General features: G+C 44.0%; 2 protein-coding genes across 2 annotated transcripts in view; one reads left to right on the top strand and one right to left on the bottom strand.

Moving 5' to 3' along the window:
* The window catches only part of psd2 (pleckstrin and Sec7 domain containing 2), a 44,257-nt gene extending 39,705 nt beyond the window's left edge, over window positions 1-4,552 (top strand). The window contains exon 15 of the mRNA XM_017419746.3: window positions 23-4,552. Coding sequence (XP_017275235.1) covers window positions 23-241 — 219 coding nt within the window. The 3' untranslated portion in view covers window positions 242-4,552. The remainder of the gene's footprint in view (window positions 1-22) is intronic.
* Window positions 4,553-7,923: 3,371 nt separating this feature from the next.
* purab (purine-rich element binding protein Ab) lies at window positions 7,924-14,603 on the bottom strand. Its single transcript, XM_017419793.3, has one exon. It carries the CDS (start codon window positions 14,538-14,540, stop codon window positions 13,692-13,694), a length of 849 nt encoding a protein of 282 aa, XP_017275282.1. The 5' UTR covers window positions 14,541-14,603; the 3' UTR covers window positions 7,924-13,691.
* Between the last annotated feature and the right edge of the window lie 815 nt (window positions 14,604-15,418).

Here is a 15,418-nt window from a genome sequence, read left to right as displayed (position 1 = left end):
CCCCCGCCCTCTCTTTGAGCAGAAGACACGGTATGAGACGTACATCAGCCTCCTGCAGGCTAAAATCCGCGCCGAGACGGACGACCTTGAGAAGATTGAGGCCAGCGTGCTCGGCGGGCTGATCTTGGACGGCCGCGAGTGTCACCTTCGGAAGAGTCAGTCCTCCCCGTCCATCAGCCAGGCCCACGCTGGCCTGAACGGGAGGACAGCGGGATGCACCGTCCCGGGGCAGCAGAGCTGAGGGAGGAGCGGAACGGACGACCGGACACCGCAGCAGACAGCGCAGCACCCCCCCAGAGTATTTAGTAATTAGGAATTAGTGCTTTCGGGCTCCTCCAGTCCTCAGTAAGCCGCCGCTCCCCCCCCCCTACCCGGGCTTCACCGAGCCTGATAAAGACTCTGTCCTTGAGCAATAGATGAGGAAGACGAGGACCGCGCCCCGATGCCAAACGAGCGTCCTGCTAAAATCTCATCTGACTTTTATTGTTTCAGAACGATCCTAACTGTGATCACTGTTCATAGCGACATCGTCACTATTATTTTCTAATCTCAGAAGAAGTCTGGAATGATGAAATCTGTAGTTGAATGTGTTTTTTTTTTTTTTTTATTTTTTTTAGCAACAAGCGGAGATGTGTAGGCCGGAAAGAAAAACGGACACATTGGTTTTGCCGCCCTCCTTCTCTGTCCTGTCCCCGTTCGGGGGACAGGCGGCGGCACGGACGGGTCACACATGGTACTACTGTAGCATTTAGGGCTTTTTACGTTTCCAGCTCCCGCTCGCACACTCAGACACTCACAGGTGTGCGTCCGGGTGTGTTCACGTGGACCTAGAAGTACAGGTGGAGTGTGAAGATGTAACATATCTGTCTTTTAATATATTTATTTATTTATTTAACCCTCTGAACCTTTATCCATCCCAGTAAAGAGTTTACACATAGTATTTTATTTTTTTTTGTACCCACAACCCTGCGCAGGTGCCGTTAAAGCTGTTGAATGAGGCCGGAGGTTTGAGTGTCTTACCGAAAGGGCACCTCGTCACAGAGAGGTCAGATGGCTGCTCTTCTTCGCTGCAGCTGCCCCGATTAATAACGGCCGCTCGTTATTGTCCGTTTTCAGGAAGTAGGCAGGAATTTCGAAATGGGGTTTACCTGACAGGAAGATCCGGACCCTGTTGTCCCGTCGTGCTCTTCCTGCTTCTTCTCTATTCTGGCTGAAATGATACAACTCCTGTACAACTAGGCATGGGCCGGTGGGAGATTTTGACGGCATGATACCCTTGAGCAAAAATACCACAGACTTAAAAAAAAAAAAAAAACAATTTTTTTGCTTTTATTTAGAAACTGCAAACACTGTTCCTACTGCGGTCTAATTCATATCAAATGTTGCTTAATGATGGTTATAATATAGATATAATGGTATAATATTATATTCATTTAAAGCTTCTTTTATTTCAGTGCACAGATATAAATTATGAGGCTGAGAAAACACAAGTGAATATGTCGATGAATTTTGATTTCAATCCCGAACGTCGGGATTAGTTTTTATAATTTACCCGCGGAGCCCGTCTTTCAGCAGATTCACCATGAGCGGCTTGTTTTCTCGACGCTGTCGGCAGCTCGTCACGTTAACACGTATCGTTCACCAGGGCGCTGAAGCTTCCCTGTTAACAGACTGTTTTTACGTTTGCCTCTCCGTCATGTAGCTTAGAAGCGAGGAGCGTTTCCCTTTAAGGAAATCCTGTTTTCCATTATCGGCTCCACAAGATGCACACAAATTGAACTAGAACACCAGATCGGTTTATTTATAATTATAAAGTAACTGTGCTTTTTTTTTTTTTGCTCAGTGTTTCTTGTTCTCGGCTGCTCTGCGCTTTGAAAACTAAGGCTGAGAGACTTACGAGCCGCTGTAAACTCTCCCTGCTAACATGCTGCTTCTGCAGCTTGTTGCGAACATTTGGTCTAAAACAGTGTTACTTTAAGAAAGAGACGGATGTCACTCCTCTGGCAGACGAGCCACACCTGACTGTGTTATCCACCAGATAAAAAAAAAAAAGTGCCACCAATTAAAAATTAGTTGTTTTTATTTTCAACAAACATAAAAGTTGAGGATTTCCCCTCCAGTCTACTGTACGCAGCTGAATGATGGCTCAAAGCAACAGGTCCGGTTACAGAGGGGCCAGGAAATTAAAAAAACAACTAAATACGCTCCGTCTCTGTTATCTCGTTTTAAGGCATTTAAACCACAGGAATGGTATGTCGGGAAGATTTTGACCTTGTGACCTTTGAACCCTCGTGGTATGCCCTGAAACCGGTTATCGGCCCATGCCTTTATGTAACGATACACGGCTGGATGAGGTATTTCTGAATTACCATGTGAAGACGTGAAGAGCAGGACAGATGCTGTGTGTGTGTGTGTGTGTGTGCGCGCGCTGGCAGGCTTTTGAAATTCATCATTTGAGATGAATTCAACCGGAAGAAATAAAAACAAGAAAGAACTCAACAGCTTTCAGTAGCACTACATAATACAGTATTTACTGAGTACTTACCAGGTGTGTACCTGATACTTTCTGGGGACATGCCTGATATGTACCAGGTACTTATTGGTTACGTTCTGAGTGCATTATGAGTATTACCTGGTACTTCCAGGGAAAGTACTATTTAAAGCCAGAACTCCTGCCCCTTCGTCTAAACAATGACTGTTGTTGATTCACCTCGTTCTTAGCTTTCCACTTTACGTTCCAATCTTCATTTTTCTGATAAGTTTAGCTGTAATTAGTTATTTCGTGCTTAAAACAAAAGGTCATGTGACACCATGATTGTGTACGGTGGTGTAGGCGGGATTTAAATCCCACACCCTGAGTGTGCAGACTCTGCTCCCAAAAACACAACATGGCAGCTCCAGCTGGTTTTAATTCCCACCAATGAGAGGAGGCGGGGACATTTACTGGAGTATTACAATACATGTCTATGGTATCTACCAAGTATGTGTCCGGTAAGTACCAGATATGTAACAGGTACTTATACCCCTTAAGTACGAGGTACATACCCACCATGTACCCCCTTAAATACTATGTAGGTACCCCGTAAGTACAAGGTATGTCCCTACCATGTACCCTTAAGTAATAGGTGCGTACCTTGTAAGTACCAAGTACAGGCCCAGTAAATAACCTTTAAGTACCAGGAGCATACTCTGTATGTACCCTGTAAATACCAGGAACGTACTCAGTATGTACCCTGTAAGTACCAGGTATGTACCCTGTAAGTACCAGGCTGTAATATGTATTGCCACCCAGCCTTCTGCTGACAAAAACTTCCAGCACAGTCAGTTTTGGATCAAATACATGCATCTCCAGTACAAAAAACAGGTTTAATCTTTGTGACAAAGATGCTCTTAATTATCTCTTTAAAGTATCTAACAAGGCTCTCCTCTCATTTATCGCTTGTTGTATGGCTTTGTCAAAACTGGCCTATTACAGTATTTGGTATCAGCTAAAACCGACGCATTACTCCCTCTTTAGCCTTCTTATTTGCATGATGATGATGATTTTGAGAGGCTGGGTCTGATTGCAGAGTGTAGCAGCAGGACTGCTCCAACTCGGTGTGCTAAAGTCAATAAACCTGTCGACATATTGGAATGGAAAGAGGAACAGCAGCAAGAAGCCATCAAAACACTCTTGAAGTGTGTGTGTGTGTGTGTGCGTTTGAAAGAAGAGACTCTTGTTTTCTAAGAAGAAAGGAGGCCTTGCTTTTCTCAGTATGAACGTCTCTGCCAGCCAAGAACAGCCTAAACAGACTTCCAGTACCTGTTTTTTCCCCCAAAGCCGAAGAAAACAACATAATGGGCCTGATTCTCCTCGAAGGAGGGCTTGACTGATATTGGAAAGAACAGATGTGGTCACAGACCTGTGTGTGAGCACCTTAGCTGACCCCGAAGCCACCCTAACACACACACACAAACATGCTTTTTTTCTTTTTTCTAAATGGTTTGCTTAAGACACAACTGTAGATCAGTGATTTGAGCGTCCCCCTCGCCCAGCCGCGGTTCGTTCAGACGATGCTGACGGTGCGATCAGATTTATCTTTGGCTCCGGACCCAGCACTCCTTCTCCTGCAGCTCTGAATGACACCGTCACAGGGGACCGATGGGACCTGGCTGGAATCCTGGAACCTGATTCTCGACCAAAACGCTAAAGGGGAGCTGAGTTTTTGAAGAGGAACTCGCATTTTTTTAAGCTATGTTGTTAGAATAAAAACTACTTTCTTACAGGGAGACTTCCCATCGTAGTCACTTTGGCTGTTGTGCTAACCAGTGATTCCTAATGTTCTAGGGTAGGCCTATGCTGTAATATAGGATTGTGGGGAAAAAAAAAAGTGGATTGTTATGTTTTGTTAAAAAAAAAAAAAAAAAAACTTTGGCACTTTGATGTCAGCATTGAATCTGTATTTTTTGTTTCGTTTGTATATTTGAACTTTTTTGACAGAATGCTCATTCTATGTAAAGGACATATTTACTGAATATTTAGTCTGTGCTTCATAAAGTCAGCTTTTATACGGATGATTGTGGTTGTAATTTTGTTAGTTTGGCAACAGAGAGACGAAAGCAGTTTTCTTATGTGTTTCAGTGAAATCTGACTCTTAGCTGCCATGACTGTGCAAAAATTACAGAACAAAACGTCTTTAGAGAGTCTTAGTATTATTCTGTGTAAGAGCTCGGCTTTAAAGCAGCGTTAACCAGACCCCTCGGAGGATCTTTTGACTGTATCAAAAGAGCAAAGGAGCACATAGCCAAAGAGTTCACGCTGGAATCAAAGGTGACCTGGTTTTATTCTGAAACTGAAACTGAACTGGGTCAGGTTGCTTATTGACTTCAGGGTCGACCCATTCATCAAGGCAAATGGTCAAAATACTGATAATATGATGTACACAGGTTACTTTTTATAACTTAATTATTTTTCCAAAGAGTGACAAATGTAAAGTTCCAACATCTGTGAATGGATGAATTAAACAAATAATTAAAAAAAGAAGGTCAATAAAGTCAGGTTTTTCCTGGTCAATATGTAAAGAAAATGAAAAACTGGTTCAGATTTTTTAAAAAGTGGGGTTCTTTGGGAGGATTATGAACAATTATTATCTTACCTGCTGCAGATAGCCCTTCTGAAGAACTCCGTTTGAGAGAAACACAGCTAGATTAATAGGCTAATGGCTAGTCGGAGGAAGAACAAGACCAAAAAGGATTGCTGCCGCATTAAAACAACAGCGATTTAATTTTTAAAAAAGCGATTTAAACTATTATCTCATTAAGTCAAAGTTTGCTGTCTTAAAACAACAAAATTGAACAAATGCTGTTTTCTAGGCCTTCACACCACAAACACTGGTGGAACCTTTGAGATAGTTTAAGTGGCAATTAACTCTTCAGTCCAGGTAGGGATTCAAATCTGTTTCTCCAAACTGAGATCGCTCAAAAGAACTATCTACAACAGGTGAGATACTAACTGTGAGATATTAATAGGTCATAAACTTCCTACAGATCCCCTCTTTAAAATGTCCAAACTATTCCTTTAAACGAAGCACCAGCAGAGCATTTAGGTTCATTTATTTCCTAAATAACTACTAAAGAGTCAGTAATGGCACATTTCAGGACCACACTTACTAAATGACAAATATTAAAATCTTAGGGAACAACTAATAAAGAACCAGTGGGGCTTTTTAGGTTAGTAGTGAATTTAAAAGCGAAAATAATATGGCTGTAAGCAGATATTTATTCCCTTTTTCATGTTAGATAGTCCAAGCCCCTGAAATGCTTACTCACAGTCTATAAAACTAACCCACAGACTAAGAAAGCACAAGAAAAGTTAAGTAAATATACAACAGCTACATTAAAATGGCTTTCCAGGTAAGGTAGAGACTGAAAAAGAGGTAAAACAGACGAAAATAATTGTTTACTGTAACCACTAATGGGCAATGGAACATAAAAGACGGAAAGAAATTCGTCTTCAAGTAAAAGCAGGTGCAGTTCAAATTAGATGCGTCAAAACCATAGCTAGTTGACAAAACTTGTCGCCTACATTACCCAGAATGCATCTGAAACAGTTCTGTGAGCGCGAGGCGTTCAATGTAGCAGTGACCGTTAGCTAACGGCTGCAGGGCTAACCTGTTGTTCACCGACTGTAAAAAAAAGAGTATGTAATTTAATTTAGTTTTCTCAACAAAAAATATTATTTATAATGTAGAAATGCTAAATATTTAATATATTTTTACTTAAAAAATGTAAAAAAAAATTAAAATTAATTAATAATAATTTTAAAAAAAACGAAATTCCTAATTGCTAATTGGTCTGTTGTATCTTTTACAAAAAAGAAGAAAGACATTAAAGAAAGAATTGGCCTTTTCAAAATAAGTTTAATCAAACTTTTTAAAATACTGGACTCTCTGAAGCCATAAAATAGGTAACAGTTCTCAAAAAATAGTTTTTTGTTATTAATAATAATTTATGAAAGTAATTAACTTTAGCAACATTCTCTTGACTCATAAGTACCACAACAACAACAACTGTGGGCGAGGACAAAAATGTTTCTCCTCTTCGAACTCTCCAAAAAAAATAAAGCTGTTATTAAACCGAGGTCAGTTTCAGATGGATATTTGTCAGTAAATCTGTTTATAAAGCGTAACGTTAAAACCAGCCTTTATGTCACTGAGTTATATCTGGTGTAAAATGAAAACCTTTCTGGAACATTTCTGATATAATACTCTTTTAAACTTTTTTTTGTCGTTACAGCCAAACATAGACTCATTTCCTGTTGTTCACTGCCCAGGTGATAAAAGTAGCTGAAGTTATAGTTTTGTTATTAAAGGGGAAAACAATGAAACTGCTGGGTATATAAAAAGGAAACTTGTCCTCTAAGTTCTGTAAACCGTACACATGAATTTGCAATAATAAACACTGGTGTTTGTGTGCAGAAGGTGTTTTGTTCGGGTGTTTTGTTCAGCTGTGTTTTCAGCGTGGCACCAACACAGCACGGGATGTGAAAAAGAGTTTAAAAACTGCAAAACTGGCTGTAATGTTCAGTCAGACTGACTGCAGTCTCCTCAAACCTCCATCAGACATTTATGTCTCTCAATTAACAGTTAAACTAGAAACTCTCTGACCGGGGGGAAGACTAGAGTGAATTGCTGCCATCTTAAAACAACTTCATGGCGATTTTGCTAACTCTATTTCTTTGCCGCCACTTTTACAGTAGGTCTCCATAGTTTCGTTCACAAGCAAAGAGAGCGGCAGCAGCTAGCCGTGCCACTTCCTGTTGCACTTCTGGCAGGAACGTACGCGTAAGCTAATTGAAAAATTTGAAGATCAGAGTTGTCTTAAAGCTGCTAAAGCCAATTTGGAACAAACTTTGCTTGAAAAAGTCATTGCTTGCTCGTTAAAGCAAAAATTTGCCCTCCCGAAACAACTCCTGATCTCAAAATGTCGTAGCGGTTTATGACTACGGTATTTTGTAGGCCTCCCCGGCACTATCAGTTTTTTGTTGCACGAACATTCCTGCTAAAATATTACAATGCTTCTGCCAATTTAAAGCTAAATGCCTCTGCCACTGTTTTCTCAAATAACCACAGATTTGTATGTATGTAGGTAGGTAGGTACATTTATTTATATAGCACTTTTCAGCACGAGGCAACTCAAAGTGCTTGTGAATACCTGTGTATCGAGAATCTGGTTGCAGTATTGTAGAATTTAGTTAACTTTTACACAGAAAAAATGCTGTAAAATGACCAAAATTTCCTTTAAATCCAGCCAGTTTGACCTTTGACCTCTGCGGTTTTCCTCTTACAACTGAAAAATAGCAATAATGACACATTTGCGATTTGTTTTTCAGCCCTCCCGGGAATAAAATGCTGCTGCGCTGAGACAGTGGGGCGGAGACAGGGACATGTGGAATGACATTTTATTGCGCGATTAGTCATTTTTCAGACAACAAGGCTCCCCAAACATTAAAACAAACAGCAATGTACAAAACAGCACACCCTTCTTTGTTTTGTTTTGTTTTTTTGTTGTTTTTTTTGTTGTTTTTGTTTTTTTGCCAACAACATAAAATTTAATAAGGTAGTGAGAGTACATAACAGAAAGTAATGAGTGGTGAGGACGATGTTATGGTGATGCTGAGATGAATGGGATGAGTTTGATGTCAAAGCCAAAGTAAGCACCATCGTCATGTAGTCAGGAAAGGCCATATTTCAGTAAGAAATATCCTAGAACGGGTGAGGAGGGGTTCAACATGATACAAGAGGGTTGTTATCACAGTTTTCAGACATTTTTACCAACTAAAATCAAAACAAAAGAAAGAAAAGAACAATATCGGTGTAGCACTACTTTGTCATGCAATTTACTTTAGTAAACCTTCTGACACACGGACAAAATATACTTCAGTAAGTAGAACTCAATACATCTCTGTCCAGCAATAGTCACAAAGCCTGTAATTTATACTCTTTAAATGTGAGATCCCTATCAAAAATAATATGCAGATTTTTTTTATTTTTCTTAATATATCTAAAGTGCAAGTATCCATTTTTATTCAATGCTTTCTGTAAGTATAAAATACAAAGGAAAAAAAACAGCAATATGTTTTTTCCTGTTTACATGTTCTATTCTTCTGAAAGGAGGAGCATCATATATAACAAACCATATTTATATATATGTATATACACACACACACGCGCGCACGCACGCACACACGCACACACGCACACACGCACACACGCACACACACCACAGATAAAATATTTCTGAAAGATACAACATATTATCTCATATGGGGATGGGTAAAGGGATCTTGACCAAACGGTGACATGGGATATGTTCATTGTGCATTGACCCCCACCCCCTTCAAAATCCAGGATCCGCGTCCCAACAGCTTCGAAGCGCTCGCTTTCAGAACTTTAGCCACACGACGGTGGCCTAAACGCCCCGCAAACGAACCACAAACAGAAGACGCGCTGAATGAGCTCCTCGTTGGGATGAGTCATATAGTGCTTGGCTTTGACCAGAGGCTGCGGTTGGCTGTGTGACTAAAGCAGGAACTCCCAGTGGCCAATGAGAGACGACAACGCCGGAGCCTGGAGCGGAACGCGTTTGGTTGTCGGCGACGGCTTTCGTTTGGAAGTTCAGTCGGTACCCGTTACCGTTTTGCAGAGGTGGGCAGCCACCGCCCATTCGTGGAAGTTTGCCGTTAACGAGTCGTGCTGTGGATGTGGCTGTTTGGATGCAGTCAGGAAGAGGAACGAGGAGCCAAGAAGCACCTACAGCCGGAGCCATCGTGGCAGTCTGAGGGGACATATCCAGCGAGAAGCTAGTTTTGCTTTTTTTTTTTTGCTTCGGTTAAATTTGTTCTTAAATTCAGTCAGAAAGTATACGGAGTTCCGTTGAATACTGCAGCTGGAACAGACCAAAAAAAAAGCAGGAGAACACCACAATCAGGGGCCTGCTACCATGGCTCCGGCTGTATCATTAATCGAAACATAAATCCCGCCAATGTGAACAGCTTCAAGCACGCCGTCACCAAATATAGGCAGACGCCCAAACAAGTGACACACAGACACAACGTATAGACCAGCTGCCCACCAGTCCGAGTCCTAGGAACGTTCTAACGAGGGGCACAAGACAGCTGCAAGGTCACTCCAGGTTCTGCTGTGACACTGGGCGAGCTCCCATTAAATGAGACGTTACACTGTTTCTTTAGAACCACCCCCCCTCTCTCTGTGAAGCTACGACCCAAAAAGGACAAGTCATGTTTCACAATGGAATCTTTCTGCACCAAAAACTGACCTTGTAGCTCTGGAGTTTACAACACAGGCTTCAGTCTTTTTATAAAAAAAAAAGAAAGAAAGAAAAAGTGCACAGTCTGAGGGATTTATTTAACTATGATAAAAAAAAAAAAAATTTGGTCACTGGAAAGAAAAAGGGGAAACAGACAGGGATGATTTCTATCCCGGTAAAGACAGAAAACCTTAGGGAACGTAGGTGCCGCGTCCTGACACAGAGTTTTGACTCGTGTGGAACTCGGGATGACCCCAGACTGACCTCGGATGTGCCTGAGACGGCACATAGTCATAGGTGGCACTTTTTTTCTGGTGGAGATGGGCTTTTTTCTACTTCCCCAAGGCAGGCTGCGGAAGAGACATCTCCGCACGAGGGGAAAGAGACTTCCTGTTCTTCTCTGAGAGAAGAAAAAATCCTGCACGGCTGCTGCTGGTGAGCCCTCTGCAGAGCAGTGCCAGGCTTCGTCGGGCCTCTCACCGTCTCTCTGAGGCAAAAATCAGCCGAAAAAGGGTTGGTTTTTTTGCGTAGAGTGGTGGGGTTTCTGGGACGTTTCGTCTGGGCTGGATTGCCGCACGCATCGCCGATTAAACGCAGATCAACTTTTACATTTTACGAGCCCAGGTGTGCTTCAGCTCTCCCACGCGTCTAACGGACTCTGGCCTGTAGATCCCTGTAAAGGTTTGGACCATTTTTATCGTCTGCCACCAAAGGCAAGAGGCAATCTCGTCTGTAGCGCCGGTTAGTGGACAAAATTTTGAAATGAAGCTTTTATAAAGTAATCACTGGAAGTACATCTACAACCGATGACAATTGGAGTCGCCTCAATTGAAAATGGCCACCACAGCATAACGAACGACAGTAAACACAAAAATGACTCAAACTCAGTCAATTTTGCAGATACTGAGCTGAAGTTTGGTATGGTAGTAGCTGAGAATCATTCACAACACATACTCTGTGCAACATCTTCTTTAAGAACTTTGGCATTGTCTGTCTGTTAGCAAAAAATCTCATGAACCGGTTTGAACAGATTTACAAAGCAATCACTTGAGGTCCATCTAAAACTCTCAACACTTGGAGTCAACCTGATTCAAGATGGCAACCACAGCTAATTGACCCTTGACCAACACAAAAAGAATGGGTATAACTCAGTCAGTTTTACACGCATCGAGCTAAACTTGGTGTTGTAGTAGCTGAGAGTCATCCTCGACACATACTCTGAGGTCTCGCAGTGCCGCGTGAGGTCACGGTTGGACCAGAAGGGCCGTAAACGCCGCCACAAGACGATTTAAGTCGAACTCTCTGGCACGCACGGCGGCGGGCGATATGCAATCCGTCGAGGGACGCTAGGCCTTTAATTTGTGCCGGGAAAGAGAAGCACACCCAGGAGCGGAGCCGCCCTCACCGGGGCTGCAGTCAGTGTCCTGAAAACAACAGCGAACCTGGCGGCGCCTTGGGTTTCATCGCCCAGCTTAAGTTAAAAAAAAAATGTGCAGAAACGGCCGATCACCTGTTTCAGAGCGCGCTCGCACCCGGACTCCAAACTCAGTTCCCTCGGCCTCTAACGTCAAGAGAGTGTCAGCCACCCTTGGACCCGAAGAGTCAGGGTGTAGACCACTGCAGGGAAGGGACAACCAGAGGCGTGTCTGGGTTGTGTGCGCTTGGAGAAGAGCGAGGAGGGAAAAGGAGTTTTTTTTTCCTCTAAAGGTGATCCCACAGGGAAGGACGTAAAAACACCCAAACTAGAGAGACAGACAAAGGCAGCCCACTGGTTTACAGGATGTGACAGGAAAAAAAAAAGAAAGTAAAACCTCACTACTTGGTTGACTGTCGAGCTGAGCAGTCTTCACATTTGGGAACTATAACGCAGAACCTCATTGTCATGCTTTCAGATATCTAATGGTCACATAGCCTGTACATGGTTGTCTTCTTTTTATAGTCTGTACACGAGATACAGTGCCACGATTGGCACGCACACAATATTGCACACCGATACGAAAAAAAAAAAAACGTGTCCGACGCCAGGTCAGGGGCTTCGTCTCATGCTGGGAGAGCGAAACCTGACACGAGCCGGACATGTGGAGGAAATAATAATAATAATTAAAGAGCATCTGAATGACAGAAAATGCAAAAGTGACGTATTACGAGCGACGAGGCCACCCCCCCTCCCTTCCCCTTCCTCCCGGGGAGCCACCAAGGGGCTGTAGCACCATGAAAAAGATTGATTCTGCCTGGGTCCTCTGCTGATAGGCCTCCGTACCCTGCCTGCGTCTTTTACCAGCTCTGCTGAGTGACCTCTCTCCAGTTTTTTGTTGTTATTTTTAGTCGTGATGCATAAAAAAAATGCGCAAATCCACCTGTGCACATCTTCAGTCCTGGGCCGTTCTCTTTACGGACAGATCACGGCTCTGGTAAGAGGCCACCCAGCCATGGAGGCTGCTCGGGATTCTGCCCCCCCCCACCACCACACACACACACTCCTTCTACCTCGCCACCCTGCTCCTCATATCTTCCTACCCACCACAGATGTTTCGCCCCTCAAGCTCCCTGCAGTCTTTCAGCTTCCCACGGGAATCGCCACGCGTGCTCTGTGTGCCCTGCAAGGGGGGCCGTGAGCCTCTTTTTGCGTTTCCACCTACGCTTGGCAACGCTCGTAAATGAAAACATACAGCCGGTCGAGGTCACGGACCCTCCATGGTGAGAACACGTAAACGAGTGGAGTGTATAAGGCACAGGTCGTCGTGACGTCAGGGAGGGCGCGTCGCCTCGCCGCGTCCCGTTTTTTGTTTCGTTTTTTTTGTTTTTGTTTTTGTTTCCGCGCCTACCACGAATGGGCCTTGTCCTTTTTTAACATCCCAACCCATCTCCCCAAGAGGAAAAATTAAAACAACACAACAACCAAAAAAAAAACAAAACAAAAAAACCAACAAAAAAGTCTTAACCCACAGAAAACGTGGGTAATCTTATTAAGGATCTTTTTTTTTTCTTACAGCTGATTCACAAAATCATAATTAGTACATCTAAGTTAGCACTTTTTTTTTGTTGTCGTTTGTTTTTTTTTTCATTTACATGGACGTGGTGCAAGAGGACTGATATTCAATAGAGCCAATTCATCCCATTAATTTGAGACACATACAGTTTGACTGCGTCCCCGACCTCTTCGTGAACGCAGGACAGAGACGGTGTGTCGTTACTTCAAGTCCGATCCAAAACTACAATCTACAATCTACTTTGCCAACATCTTCCATTTCACGCAGACAGGCGTTTACGGGCCTGTAGGTGCTGCAGGTTCGCTCGGACCTACTCTGCTTCGTACCTTTTTATAGTAAACTTTAGATTTTGGTTTCACAAAACCCATCATACATTAAGGTTCTCTTTGTGCTGATGCTGAATATTCGCTCTACGCGATCGTTTCGTGTAACAGATTTGACTTTGAGTAAATCTTAGCATATATATATATATATCTATAGATATATATATCTATATCTTATATATCACCAGGTTTGAAAACATTTTGAAATAGCTTTGACGTGTGCAAAATCTGTCATGGATAGAGATATAAACACTCTGTTCATTGTCATTTTAAATCAAGTAGGAAACAGTTCATATATATGTATATATATATATATCTTACAGTTGGATCCTTGATAGCAGCGGCTTACTGTTACATGGGTGGAAAGTGGGGTGACATCCAGAGAAATGAGCGAGGAGGCACCAGGAGGTGCTGCCATGTCTGTGGAGGTTGTGTGTGTGTGTGTGTGAGGGGGGAGGGAGGGAAGGGGTGATTCCCTTGGAAATTCTCCTTCTATATTACAGTTTTAAAGTGTCCTTTTTTTCCTTTTCGGCATGGTTCAGTTTGACTCGGTCGCCTCTGCTCCGCGGGATCAGTCCTCGTCCCCGTCGTCCCCTCCTCCGTGCGGGCCCTCAGGTAGCAGTTCCGAGGCCCGCTTCTCTCTACTCCGCTCCTGGATCTTCCGCATCTCCTCCGCGTATTTACAGAAGGTGTTGCCGAATTTGGACCACACTTTGCAGGGCACCGTGATGGAGTTCCGGTACGTGGGCTTCACCTCGCTCACGCGCATGAAGACGCCGTACTTGTTGGAGCCCACGTCGAAGAAGAAGCGCTTGTTGTCGACCGTCAGCGAGGTGCCCTCCGGCAGCTCCGCCGGCTCCTCGTCCACGCCGTAGTCGTCGATGAGTTTGGCCAGAGCGTCGCGGAACTCGATGAGCCCCTGCGCCGGCAGAGCGATGGTCTGGCCTTGCGCACTTCCCAATCCGGGCCCCCGGTTAACGGTCTGCCGGATCCTCAGGAACCGCCCCCTCTGGTTCTCTTTCAGATCCATGTAATATTTCCGATTCTCCCGCACCAGGAATTCGCTCTTCAGCGCCCGCCGGGGCTCGTCCTGCACCATGTCCGGGTTCGTCGGGCCCAGCTGGGCGTAGTGTTCGATAAAGTCCCCGAGGTAGTCGCGGAACTCCACGGCCACGGACATGGAGAGAGTGAGGCGGCTCTTGTTCCCCCCAGCCCCGACCTCGGCTATCTTCAGGAAGCGGCCTTTGACGTTCTGCTTCACGTCGAGGTAGAAGCGCTTGTTCTGGATGTCGACGCGCTTGGAGGCGAGCTCCTCGGTGTCGTGCTGCAGCCGGGACATGGCGCCCATCGCGCCCGGGGGCAGCGAGCCGGGGCCTGCGATGGGCCCTCCGTGGTCACTGCCACTGTCTCTGTCCGCCATGATGCTGCCTCCCAGCTCTACCTTCCACCGTCTCCCTCTGCCTGCTGCAACCTCGACTGCCCGTCAAACCTCCGCCGCTCTCTATCGCGAGACGAGACCTGAGCAGCAAAAAACGAAAGTAACTCCGCTGCGGGTTGCGTTCAGGAGAGCCGCGCTGCTTTTGCAACATTTCACACACATTTCTAATATTAGCCCGAATAAATGGGGAGTTATATCGAAATGAAACCGGTCTTTCCTCGCACCAAAATCAAATTCTAACAGCATGTTGGTCAGTCCGAGACATGAGGCGGCCCCCATGTTATCTTTAATCCAATAAAAGGCAGAACATATGGACCAGCTCTCACCTGATGGGTACCGGCTTGGGTGTTTCAGCACCAGGGACAGCGGGTCGTGGTTTTCAGCACCGCGGACAGTGAACCCGCACAGTCCGGGCACGGAAGGTGAAAAACTGAATGAGCCAAGTCTGATGGTTGCGTCAGACAGATGAACTGAGAGGAACTACAGGCTGTTTTAAATTCTGTTTTTCTCTCACAGGTTTTATTTTAGTTAAGAAAATGTTTGAAAAAGGTTAAAGGGATATTCTGACCATTTTGAAATGGATTGGAAAACAATATTTCACCTGTTGTAGATAGTTCTTTGAACGACCTCAGTTTAGACTTTAATTCTGATAGGACTGACGAGCTAAAGGCTGGTTCGAGGAGGATCAAAGTGGATTGCTGTCACCTTAAAACAACTCCAATCTCAAAAGGTGGCTTGTTAGAATTGTTTGTTTGAGAACTTTATTTCAAATCTTTAGGATATATATGTATGTATATATGTATAAAAACACAACAACTTTATCCTATTTGTTCTACATGGGTGATTCCACTTTCACTTCC

The sequence above is a fragment of the Kryptolebias marmoratus genome, linkage group LG9, assembly GCF_001649575.2.
Source record: "Kryptolebias marmoratus isolate JLee-2015 linkage group LG9, ASM164957v2, whole genome shotgun sequence".
NCBI lineage: Eukaryota > Metazoa > Chordata > Actinopteri > Cyprinodontiformes > Rivulidae > Kryptolebias > Kryptolebias marmoratus.
The sequence above is the reverse complement of the archived record's forward strand: the minus strand, read 5'-3'. Positions and strand labels throughout refer to the sequence as shown.

Bases quoted from the DNA above. Each gene is read 5' to 3' on its own strand.
- purab (XM_017419793.3), bottom strand. From the start codon at position 14,540: ATGGCGGACAGAGACAGTGGCAGTGACCACGGAGGGCCCATCGCAGGC.